The sequence below is a fragment of the Bactrocera neohumeralis genome, chromosome 6, assembly GCF_024586455.1.
Source record: "Bactrocera neohumeralis isolate Rockhampton chromosome 6, APGP_CSIRO_Bneo_wtdbg2-racon-allhic-juicebox.fasta_v2, whole genome shotgun sequence".
Lineage (NCBI taxonomy): Eukaryota > Metazoa > Arthropoda > Insecta > Diptera > Tephritidae > Bactrocera > Bactrocera neohumeralis.
Window position 1 is genome coordinate 28,346,760 of NC_065923.1, and position 12,684 is coordinate 28,359,443.

A 12,684-nucleotide genomic window follows, 5' to 3' on the forward strand; every position below is an offset into this window, starting at 1 on the left:
TTTCGAAAAAAAGATTTTAATAAAAAAGTAAATATCACAGTGGTGGCTAAATGAAAATTTCAAAGACAAAAAATGGTTTTAAGTCGAAAAAAATTATATTTTTGATAATAAAAAGTTAAATAATTATTTTTAAATTTTGAAAAAATTATTTTAATAAAAAAGTAAAAGTCACAGTAGTGGCTAAATGGAAATTTCAAATATAAAAAAGGCTTTAGGTTTCTTAAAAAAATTTTTTGAGGAAAAATTTAATAAAAAAAAACAATAATAAATTATTTTTAATTTTCGAAAAAATATTTTAATAAAAAAAGTAAATCTCACAGTGGTGGCTAAATGAAAATTTCAAAGATAAAAAATGGTCTTAAGTTGCAAAAAAATTATATTTTTGATAATAAAAATTAAAAAAAAAAATTATTAAATATTTTTAATTTTCGAAAAATTATTTTATTAAAAAAAGTATGGATCACAGAGATGGATAATGAATATTTCAAAGATAAAAAATGGTTTTAAGTTTTTAAAAAAAAAACTATAATAAAGTTTAGTTAATTAATTATTTAAAATTTTCAAAAAAATTATTTTAATAAAAAAAGTTCACAGTGGTTGCTAAATGACAGTTACAAAAAACATGGTTTTAAGTTACAAAAAAATTTCTAATCGAATATATAATAATAAAAAATTACATAATTATTTTTATTTTTCAAAACAATTATTTAAAAAAATAAAGTTCATAGTGGTGGCTAAATGAAAATTTCAAAGATAACAATTGGTTTTAAATTAAAAAAAAAATCTATTTTTGATAATGAAAGGTTAATTAATTATTTTTCAATTTTGAAAAACTTATTTTAATAAAAAAGTAAGTCACAGTGGTGGCTAAATGGAAATTTCAAATATAAAAAGGGCTTTAAGTTTCTTAAAAAATGTTTCTGAGCAAAAATTTAATAAAAAAACAACATTAATAAAATATTTTTAATTTTCGAAAAATATTTTAATAAAAAAGTAAAAAATTTAATATTTTCAAAAGTCGAAATTTTTTTTTTAAATTATATATCTATTATCAAAAAAACTTTTTTTTTTATGAAAAATTAACCAAAAGTATTAATTCTTATTTCTTGTTGGACATTTTTATTTTCATATTTATTTTAAAAATTTACATTTGAATAAAAAAATATAGTGTAGTAAGACTTTTGGAAGAATTTTTTGAATATTTGCACAAAATCACCTCATAAAAGTAGAAAACCTAAATCTATGAAATATTAATTTAATAAATATACCGTTATTTTACTAAAATTTGTCGATTGAAAGTTTTTTAAAAATAAATTCTCTACTGTTAGCTTTCCGAACTCGAAAAACATCGATATAGATCCGGGTAGATAAACTTTGCAAATCAGAAATATATAATAGCAGGATAAAACCCATTGGAAATTAAGGGAAAAATAATTTACGGACTATCTGAGGTCGACAAATGGAAGTGGAGAGGTGTGGTTGAATTTTTAAGGGTTAAGCATGATTTATCTCGATTTCCGACAAAACTACGAGTCCTTTAGGAAAGAGTCATATGCCAATGTTGTAGGTAATGAAAAGGTCTATAACTTTTGTATGTTGACTTTTGTCACATAACCTCAAAATGTATGTGGAAAATTCAAATATCCAAGTTTTTGAAATTTTCGTTTTAAATTTGTCGGTAAAAATTTTTTTTCTTCTGAAATTAGTGGTTATTTAACTTCTTATGTTCCAAACATACTATTTTCAATCAAAAAATTCCAAGTTAAAATATACTTTGCACCAGTCTAATAATTTTGTCGTTAAGCCACTATTTTTGAATATACAATGTATCATGTAAGGCAACTGGCGAATAATTGTTACTGACTAGTAGCCATAGGAGTTTTAGTATCAGTAAAATTTACTCACCCAAATGTGTATGACAATTTTGTTTTCATTTATGACACACTGTGCAAAAAAGGCTTCAAACATTTTTCGAAGCAGTCTTACCTGGAAAAGAGAAGAGAAAGATAAAATAATTTAAAAACACTTATAAATGTAAAGTGCTACAAATTACAGTAAAGGGAAAGCATATCGTCACCTAAAATGCAAAATAACGTAACATCACTTTTTATAAGTTTACAGGCGAGGAAAAACGATATAATAGAAACCACTTATACTCAAAGAAAATTTGAGTTTTGGTTATAAAGTGGTTATATATTGGTTATAAAATGGTTATATATTGGTTATATTGGTTAACTTAAGAATGTATATAAGTATTGACATATGTATTTCTAGTTATGTGGTATGTGCCTTTTAAAATATAAATGTAGAAAAAAATCTAATTCATATGAAGTAATAACCGTTAAATTGTATTTAATTACACTCCATATAAATCTTTATGTGCTTATGTGTATGCGCATGCGCAGTCATAGTTATGTAAGAAAATATTGATGATCTTTTGCCATGCTTTATGCACTTCTATTATAATTAATAATATTATTAAATTATGTACATTTGGTTATTATATTTTTCATTATTAATTCACATATCTTTTAATTTTTATCAATTTAATTAATTAATTGCATAAGTTTTAACTTTTTAAGTATGAACTGTTAATTATTATAAATATTTTCGATTTGAATAAAAGTGTAAATAAAACACGAGAGAAATAATGATTAATGAAACATTTACTGTTCGCGCTTTTAGCCGAATTGATGTGGTAGCTTGGTCGATAAGGACGGTCGAAACTGAGTCGAAGAACAATGCCGAAATTTTCATAATTGGAGAAGTGTTACAGATATGGGCACAAAACGATCTGAATCGAACTTCGACTAGTATTTTACCAAGTTCATTCTAATGTACTCCTGAAGAAATGAAATCGATAAAAAAAAGCGGATAGCCTAAGAACTATAATATATAAATGCTGTCGAATGGTATATTAACGTCTTCGTCTTCTCTTCGTCGTTTTCAAAGCTGCTTTTGACAGCACGAAAAGGAGCTGCCTTTATACCGTGATGTCTGAATTTGTTATCCCCAAAAAACTAATACGGCTGTGTAAACTGACGTTAAGCAATACCATAAAGTTCGATATCAAATTGGGTTTCAGACAAGACGGCTTCTTCAATAGACTGCTGGAGAAAATAATTCGACCTGCAGAGCTGAATCGAGAAAGCACAAACTTTTATAAGAGTGTACAGCCACTGGCGTACGCCGATGAAATTGATATCATTGGCCTCAACATCTGCGTTAGTTCTGATGTTCTCCAGAGAGAGAGAGGGAGAGAGAGAGAAATGGGTAAACAAAAAGCCGTCGAAACTTGCTCTGTCACTTTGACAGTTATAACTTCTAGAATGCACCACAACAAAAGGCTCGTTATTCTGATTGGACTTCGACCGTTACCATCATATATTAATATATTGAGTAAACAATTATCGTAAATTCTTTCGACGAGCAAAGACGATATATGTTAAAATAGCCCAGTTCATAGCATGGTGAAAAGTAAAGCTCTCTGCTACGCTGGCGACATCATGCCAGCTACATTGAAAATAATCAAGCTACTAGACGACGCAGAACTTGTCGAAGGAAGCAGAGAAAGGAATTCTCCATTATCTCTAGACCACTGTGTATTCAAGCAGAGGTAGCTCGCCGCTGACAGTGCGATCAAGACATGTCATGCAGTGTTTAACCTCTTTACCAGTAGCATCAAGCGCTGCGAGAAGATACCCTTACTCCGATTTCATGAAATTAGGAATGAGTCAGTTCTTCGCTATTTTCTTGAGCTCTCGCGTTGGGTCCAGTCTAGTGAAATCGATCAGCGCTGGTTAAAACTGAAACTTGTGCGGCTACGAGATCGTGCTGGCCCAGAGTGGAACGCTAGAGATCTTCTGAACTCTGATTCTATGCAGCGAGAAAGGTAAAATGGAATGATCTAGACACTTTCTTCACTACAGTCCAGCTTTTGTTAGACTGAGGTTGAAAAAATTCGGTAGACACCCCTTCAGCAAAACTCCAAAGTGGCTAAGATTAAAATTAACTGTTTAAACTAATTTGTGGTGGGCTCAAAGCACTCAAAGCTTTGATATATAAAAGTGAAATGATTCATAACTATGAGTATTAGGGCTCAAAAAGATCCATCGTTCACAACTGTGCCAGTGGGAACCTCCGTTACCTTTAGGGCAAGGATCTGTCCTACGAGCTAACCGAACCTAAAATTTTATCTATAAAGGAGGATTTTTCCGTTATTTCTGTTGACTCCAAGATTAAGATCAACGTCTGTCCTTAACATAATTGCTCTGAGAGTGATGTATTGTTAGCTTATATTGAAGACGTTGACCGTTGTTTTGACCATTTTCTCACTTTGGAGAGTTTTTTTTTACCTTAAGATCAAGATTATCATGCGTTTTTAACATAACTGCACTGAAAATGATGACTTAAGAGCTTAAACTGAAGGAATCGACAGATATTTTTTACCACTTTCTCAGTGTAGGAAGATGTTAACTATTTCTAAGCTCAAAAATCTTCATTATTTTTCTTTGGAAGCAACTTTTACTATAAACATCAACTTGTTGGGAAAGTCGAATTATAATTTTAGCCTAAATAAACTTTTCTTAAGAATCAATCAGTGGTGAAGTGGCAGCTTTTAGACCAAAAGCAATTATTATAGTGTCATAACCCTTACGGCTCCCGTATAATCTCAGTTTCCGCAAAATTACACGAGGTCCGAACTTTATAGTAATTGCTCAAGGTAGGTAAAGGTTGGAAAGCTTGCCACAAACCGCAGAAATATGGAGTCAATTTTGATATTGAAGAGTTCAAATATATGGCTTAAACATTAATCTTGAAGAGTTTTCCCAATCATTTTTCAAATATTTTGTATACACCAAGAGCTTTCAAAGCTCCACTGGCGCGATCATTTTCAACAAGCAAGCGTTATTTTCAGGTGAAGTGCATGGTTGGTATTGCTCTGAAAAGATTTGACAATTCCCTTAGCGAAGTAATGTGTACGCCATCACTTTATTTTAAGTTTTCGAAGGAGCTTTTGCAAGCTTTTGATTTGTGACTCCACTAAACCGACAACAAGCTTTTTACTGCTTCAAGCTATTTTCCAAAATTTTAGAATCTTTCTTTACTTTTTTGCAAATTGTTGTTGGCTTATGAAGGCCAAGGTATCTAGCGAGCGTGTAGTATAGTCGAGCGTGCAAAGTGACACACAAACACGCACTCAACGAAATGTGAGCGCGCGTGTGTGCCATTACTTAGAATGAGCATTTGTGAGCGGTTGTTGGCTTGTCGCTAGCGCAAATGCTGGCAGTTTGTTTTGATTTCTGGACCGCTTTGGACGTGTGTATCTATCCGACGAATGTCTAGCTAGTGCTGGTGGCTGGCAGACGACGACGACGAGCGCGCGCGACGGGTACAAGCGAGAACGTGTGTTGTTGTGTGTCTAGTGTGTGTGTGGCGGCGGTGAACGTGCTGGCGACGAATGAAGAAAGAGCGTGTGCAACAAGTCACCAAAAATGCTTCAATGAAAAAAATCAACAAGTAATACCAATTTTAATTACTAAAAAAAGCAAAGAATTTAGAAAAAAAAAAATACGTGACAACGTGACGTCACCGGCGCGCTAGTCGAAATAAAAGCTAGCGATTGGCAAATTAAAAATTGTTTGTGCACTAAACATTCAACATTCGGCGAGTCGTTAATTACTACCACATCACCTTTGTGTGGAATTATTAAAATTTTCCTTTTCGTTTCGTACCAAACCGCCCGGGTGTGAGTCTACCGCGCATTGCATTGAAACAAATCACCGTTGCTAATTAATAATAACACAATGTTTAACGCATTCAACTTGAAATCGCAACTTTTGTCTGTGCTGTTGTGGCTGCTGTTGCCTTTCTTTATGAGCGTACGTCCGCTAGCGGCAGCGACACCCACTTACCCCTGTCCCTACGCGCAAACCGTGAACATAAGCGACGGTCTGCGTCTCAAAGATGGCTCCTATTCGTATGCTGGCCTCCTCATACCGGCGAATATGACCGCGCAATACAACTTTAAGGTGGTCGATGGCATACTCTCGAATGCGCCATCGCATACGCGCGGCTGCGCTTGCCTCCAACGGCCTTGCATTACCTTCTGCTGCCCGCCGGGTCAGTTGTTCGACGAATACAAGCACGCCTGCCTGCCACATGCGTCAACGCTGAGCGCGCAACAGCAAAGCGCGCAGTACACGCACATCGAAGTGTCCGATGTCAATGGCAGCCTTAAGGTGGTCAATATCAGTGATATGTTTGTGATGCGCTTCGAGGCGGGTTGCAGTCGCAAGTATATTGATAAAAGCGATGCGAGCTTCTGGAAGTGGGATCTATATGCGGTAAGGAGGTGTTGATTGTGATAAAGAAATTTGGAAAAATAAAATTAATAAATTGAAAAATAAATACTTGAAAATCGAAAGTTGAGTGATGTGATGTCAATAGTTGCATTGGCGATGTGATATCACAACCATAATAAAGTTTGGCAAAATGATCTAAACAGTTTTTCATAACTCGTTGTTGACAAATATGAACAAATAAATTAATAATGCGATGTCAAGTCATGGAACAGTCAATACATAGAATACAACTGTGTTCGTGATGTGATATCACAACTATATTAAAGATTGGCAAAATAAACTAAAGCTAAACTGAAGTATTTGTGACAAAAAAAAGCTAAAATTTACATACAAAGTAATGATGTGATATCAAATCATGAGTTGGTCAATTTATAATCAATTAAATATTTATATTTAAATTTTCTTTTAAACAAAATTTAATACACACTTCTTATTAAATCATAACCATACAATTTACTTTACTTGGAAGTGATGGTATTTGCTGATTCGATATCACATTTGTGTTGAAGTTCGACAATATTAACAGCCCAAATCGATAATATTAAAAAATTAAAAAAAAAGTATTAAAAGATAAAGTGATGATGTGATATCATGATACAATCAATTCTAGCTCAGCCATTCAAAAAGCCCCAAAAATTGACTTTCTAATAAATCATAAAACTCGTCATATGTTATTTTTGAACTGATAGCTATTGATGATGTGATATCACTTAATAACAACATGTGATATATTTCTTTAATGTGATGAAAAGCAATAACAACCTTCCTCCCTTCCTGGAAACTAAAATAATACTCATGTGATCTGATGTCAATTTCAAAGTGAATATGTGAAAACAACGCGATTTATAACAAAGTGTGTCATATGTGATGTCACCATATGATGTATACAATATATTTTTTTATTTTAATGTAAGAAAAAATAGTTTTTAGAATTTTATAAAATGAAAATATATCATATGATGTCATGTCACATAATATTACAATGATGTGATATCAGTTCCTTTAATTGCGGCTTTAAGAGTGCGCAGCGAAAGTAAAGTAGTTTTCAGATAACTATAAAATAATGATCCAACATCAAAATAAAGACTTATACAGTATTTTATACACATTATGGTCTCATGTTGAGGTGATGTCGTTATTAGTTATTAGTGATTGTTATAGAAACTTGTGATTCACTTATAATGGAAACACTTAAAAAGTTTCAAAGTAAAAGGTGAAAAGTTTTAGAGCTATACTATTTATAAAAAAACGGGACATTTATTTTCAGTTGATATCACTTCATTATCAATATTACGTGTGATGCAATATAAATAAGTTTTTTAATTTAGAAAATGTGTAAACGTAAATAAATTAATTAATATGTAAGAAAAAATGTGGGTGTGTTTATTAAAAATATTGGATTCAAAAATAATTTTGAAATTAAAGAATTCCGAATAAGAGTTGCCTTAATGTGATATGATGTGGTGATGACTAAAATAGTCTTCATTTGAACAAGTACAAGTACAAACTAAAAAATTCATTAATAAGATGTGATGTCGACAAAATCAAAATTATTTTTGCAAATCTTCAAAAATTAAGCTAAAGAAGTAAATTTTTTACAAAAATTCAGATGATGTGATATCACTCGACGAGCTAGTGATGTGATGTTTGTATGTGATTTATATTATCGCAGTATTTTTTCTAACAATCACAAATAAAATCATTGAAAAATATATAAATATATTCGTTACGATTACGAATAATATATGAAGTGATGATGTGATGTCGCATCGAACGATGTGATATGAAAACTTCGTTGCTGAAATAACGTGTTTTTTAAACTAGAGATACTATTTTCGTTGAAGTGATATTATCAGATAGAAGATGATGTGACATCACATTGAAATTATATTTCGAACATAAAAAAAACATTGTTAAAGATAAAATTAATTTGCTGCTTGGCATCACTGCGATGTGATATTTCTTGAAAACTGTTTATCTTACAGTGCAATCTTATGTCACACAAAAAATATGATGTGGTGATGTGATAACACATAAATTCTGTACAACACATTTCTAGTAGAAAAATTAAAATTTTGTAAAAAATATTCAAATTTGCTAACTGTGATGATGCGATGTGACATGTTGTGATGGCGATGTGATATCACTACTAGATTGTTCCTAGTTTTTGTAAGAAATTAAGCAGCTGTACTCACAAACTTATGTACAAAATTCAAAATATATTTGTAAAAAGTGTTATATTTCATATAGATGACCGATACCAAGCATCTGAAAAATAATCAAGTGATAATCACAAAATCATATTTCACCTCCAAATTTACACTTTCAGAATGGCTCACTCTCCAGCTTAGGTCGCATTTGGGATACAGATCAGTACTGCCTAACGCCTTTGGAACACAAGAAAGTCTGGAGCTTGGTGCCACTCACATGCGAACGCTCGGCACATGGCTTCCGTCTTTGGATTTATGCGATCTGTAGGTTTGCTTACTCGTTAATTTCGTTTCTTTATTCATTATTGCTTCACTTGTGTGCCTAGGCTTATTTATGGCTATACTGATTTACGCCTTCATACTGCTCACGTTGGTCTCGATTAAGGCGGTGCGCAATGGAGGTTATGGTGAATCGCTCATCTTTCATCTGGCCTCCACAATTATTGGTTTATCGGCGCTGACATATCTGGCGTTCCGTTCACGCTTAGAGCTCTCAGAAACTGCCTGTCGTAATATTGGTAAGTATGACTGCGCGCTATGACTAACGTAGAAATGTTATCATAACACTTTGTCTTGCAGGTTTCATTGCTTATGTCTTTCTGATATTCTCTTTTTTCCTGCTGACCATCATAAGCTGGAATTTTTGGTACAACTTCAAGACGCGACGCTTGAGCAGCTGGAAGCGCAAGCTAATCTACATGTTCGCCTTCGGTTTGGCGGTGGGTTTGCGATTCCTGCTAAAATTCATACAAGACTCCGATATTTACCAGCCGCTGAAGCCTGGCATTGGCGATGCTTTTTGTTGGTTTGATGGTATGAAAGGCACTTGAGGCTTCTTAAAGAATTGTTTTTAATAACTATTTGTTGTTTCTCATTTCACTAGTTCGCTTGTGGGGTATTCTCTTGTACTTCTACGTACCGATATTGATTTGTTTGGCGTTCAGCATGTTGCTTTATCTAAAGACCTATTTACTGATTTGGAATTTGCCCGAAGACGTCATAAATGTGGCTGGTTACGATATCAAGTTGATAAAAGCGCAGTGAGTATTTTAAAGAACTGGTCAAGGAAGGGCAATGAAATAGTGGTGATTAGCGCTTTGTTGGTTGCCGCTGCTTTTTTATCAACGATAAATATTATAGAAGTAGTTTTGATAAGACTGTTCTAAAAATATTCGCCTCCACGTAGTGATATCGGTCACAGTTAATTAATTCTAAAAGTCGAGTCTACAGTCGATATCGCTAATGTAGGATAAGTAACTGAGAGAGCTTTTAAAATCTTAAACGATTTCTTAAGACACTTAACTAAAATTATGGCCAGACAGCGCTTTTGTCTATGGTATTGACAAGTGGCAAATTAAAGAACGAAGTAAGATAAAAAACTGAGGATATTGAGGCTTTCACATTCACTGATAAGGTCAATCAGTTTGTTGACGGTGGGCTTCAGTCTTTCACATACTACGCTTGATAAGACCTTATATGCGATAAGGCATGCTTTCATCCGACCACAACTTGCAAAGAAGCTGATGCATGTACCTTGACAGTTCTTCACCGCCGCCGCATTTGAATAGCTTGGCCGGAATTCATCGGTTCTGCCGCATTTACTGCCGTTGTTCTTAAGTCGCGTAATTGCTTTTCGAACCTCATCATAGTCAGGCAATGGAACATCTGTTCCACCGTCATCGATTGGGGAATCTGGTTCGCCATGTCCAGATATTACACTTTCACTACCGCTTAGCAGGTTGGAGAAGTATTACATCCATAATTTCAGTATACTTTGAACATCAGCTACTAGATCACCATTTTGGGTCCTAAAAGAGCATGGCTCCTTTCTTGAAACCTTCCTGCATATTCGTTTCACTTCGCTTTTCAGCTCTCGGTATCTATCCCACCCCGCTCATTTGGGTTCGATTGAGCATTGTGAAGATGGCTGTGCAGATGAACGTAAGGTGCTTGAAATGCTGTCCCACAGTTCGTTTATACTGAGTTGCTGATAAGTGACCTCAGAAACCTGGAGTGCAAGTCGAGTAGAAAACCGTTTCGTTGTCGGTTGTGATAGTACCTTCTCTATGTTTGTTGACGTGGACGTGCTTTGCTGATAGTGGTCAGATGGTTCTCGGACGTACGCACGTAAAGAACCCTGAATATATGTCGTCCACCTATTACAAAACGATTGATTTGGTTTCGAACATTTCGATCCGGTGACAGCCAAGCAGCTTGATGATTTTTCTTGTGCTGGAATCTAGTACTGCAGACAACTATATTTCGAGACTCTGTATATGTAATATGTCGGATTGGCTCCGCTGAAGCTTCCTCTCGTCAAGAACCCTGAAGATATGTCGTTCATATATTACAAAACGATGAATTTGGTTTCAAACTTTTCGATCCGGTGACAGCCAAGCAGCTTGATGATTTTTTTTGTGCTGGAATCTAGTACTGCAGACTTATTTCGAGACTCTGTATATGTAATATGTCGGATTGGCTCCGCTGAAGCATCCTCTCTTTTAGCCGTGACCCCTGGCTTCACACGGATTGGCTACTGCATCTTACACAAGGAGTATAACTATAGCCCATAAACCCGGATATGCCTTAGAGAAAAATATGATGAACTTTCCTCCAAAATCCGAAGTTACTTATATGGAGTAAGCATTACAGACGTTCTATAGCGGTCTTTTTCCAACACTTGGCTTGTTAAGTGGCTTTAGGCATAATTTCTTCAAGATATAACCGCTTCTCTCATCGGTTGGGTTATAAGTTCAAAACGGACCGACGCTTGGATCTATATATTCAACATAATCTAAGAAAACTTGTGAAAATATACGGATTATAGTCCGTTCCAAAAAAATATAGAGAAAATAGTTATTTTTACACCTTGAACCTATTAAGTTTGCTTTAAGGAAAACGTTGAATACCCTATAAAGTATATAAATAACTGATTGGCTATACGAGCCGAGTCGATTTAGCCAGCTTCGTCTATCTGTCCGTTTGTATATACGTGAACGATGCTCTCAGTTTTTGAGTTTTGATAGTTGCCATTCAAACTGTCGGATCCGATTCGGAGTAAAGACACTTTTATAATCTTTATGCTATAAAAAATGCACCTGTGTAGGGTATTACAGCTTTGGATCTGCCGAAGTTAAAGTTTTTTCTTGTTTTACGAGTATTGTGCCATAACCATATATCTTCCTTCTTTCTAGTTTCTTTGCATTCTTTGGTTATCTTCTGGGCGTCACTTGTGTTTGGCTACGCGAACTCTTTGTCTATTTGACATTCCGTTGGCGTGGACAATATTATATAATCGACTTCATAACGGGAGTTTGCGTATTCGGCCTGTCCGTGGCGGGACTTATATTTCTCTTATACAAAAATCCTTTGGTGCGAGCCTGGTGGCATGTTAATGTGTAAGTATGCTAAATAAACATTATATATATTGATATATATAATACATATGTATATAAATATATAAAACGCCTGTGGAAAAGATATAGCTTTAGCATATAATTATTTAGGACATTTTACTTGCCTTACAGAGCGGAGGAGAGAACGGAAAACGGCGTCTACTTAACGCAAATTTATCACACGGAGCAAGAGAGAACCGATAAACTCAAAGGTGAAGTTAAAATTTTTTGATAACGGATCTATTCTGATACTGATTTTAAAATTTTTTCTCCACAGAGGGCTATAAGCACGAGATCAAAGAGGAAGATCTCGCCTTAAAATAAGCCATGCCAATAAATATTAGCAATGAAAATCGTTCGACTGAAGTGAGCTTAGATACTTGTGAAATTAATTTGAATCCATGACTTACATTAAAAATATTTTTTTTCTAAAGAAATAAAAAAAATATCTCAAGAAATTTTAAATAAATATTTTTTATGAAAAAAAATATATGCATTAAATATTTGAAGGACATTTTAATGTATCTTAGAATACCCAATAAATTACAAACAATATCACACAATGTTGGTGGGACTATCACGCAATATGTACATATGTATGTTCATAGATTATTAAAAAAATGTCAATTATATTTTATAAACTTAATATAGATCATAATTCCTCGAAAATTTTGTAAATTTGAATAATATTGCAAAGAATATACATATATTTAT

At 33.7% G+C, this 12,684-nt stretch overlaps 1 protein-coding gene across 2 annotated transcripts; it reads left to right on the forward strand.

Annotated features, from left to right (window-relative positions):
• The first annotated feature begins 5,307 nt into the window (after positions 1-5,307).
• On the forward strand, positions 5,308-12,684 carry LOC126762244 (probable G-protein coupled receptor Mth-like 9). 2 transcript variants are annotated; one of them, XM_050478844.1, is made up of 8 exons: positions 5,308-6,347; positions 8,695-8,839; positions 8,902-9,093; positions 9,155-9,388; positions 9,459-9,615; positions 11,770-11,973; positions 12,082-12,182; positions 12,248-12,684. In XM_050478844.1, the coding sequence occupies exons 1-8, from the start codon at positions 5,808-5,810 to the stop codon at positions 12,292-12,294; spliced, it is 1,620 nt and encodes a 539-aa protein (XP_050334801.1). In that variant the 5' UTR covers positions 5,308-5,807; the 3' UTR covers positions 12,295-12,684. The 2 variants fall into 2 exon arrangements, with proteins under 2 accessions (XP_050334801.1, XP_050334803.1); XM_050478846.1 differs by having other exon boundaries at positions 12,103-12,182; positions 12,248-12,683.

What these genes read in the sequence shown, in the direction of transcription:
- LOC126762244 (XM_050478844.1), top strand. Translation starts at nt 5,808, where the DNA reads ATGTTTAACGCATTCAACTTGAAATCGCAACTTTTGTCTGTGCTGTTG. An exon ending in TCTTTGGATTTATGCGATCT is followed by an intron (nt 8,840 to 8,901) that starts GTAGGTTTGCTT and finishes TTGTGTGCCTAG; the next exon opens with GCTTATTTATGGCTATACTG. An exon ending in TGCTTTTTGTTGGTTTGATG is followed by an intron (nt 9,389 to 9,458) that starts GTATGAAAGGCA and finishes TCATTTCACTAG; the next exon opens with TTCGCTTGTGGGGTATTCTC.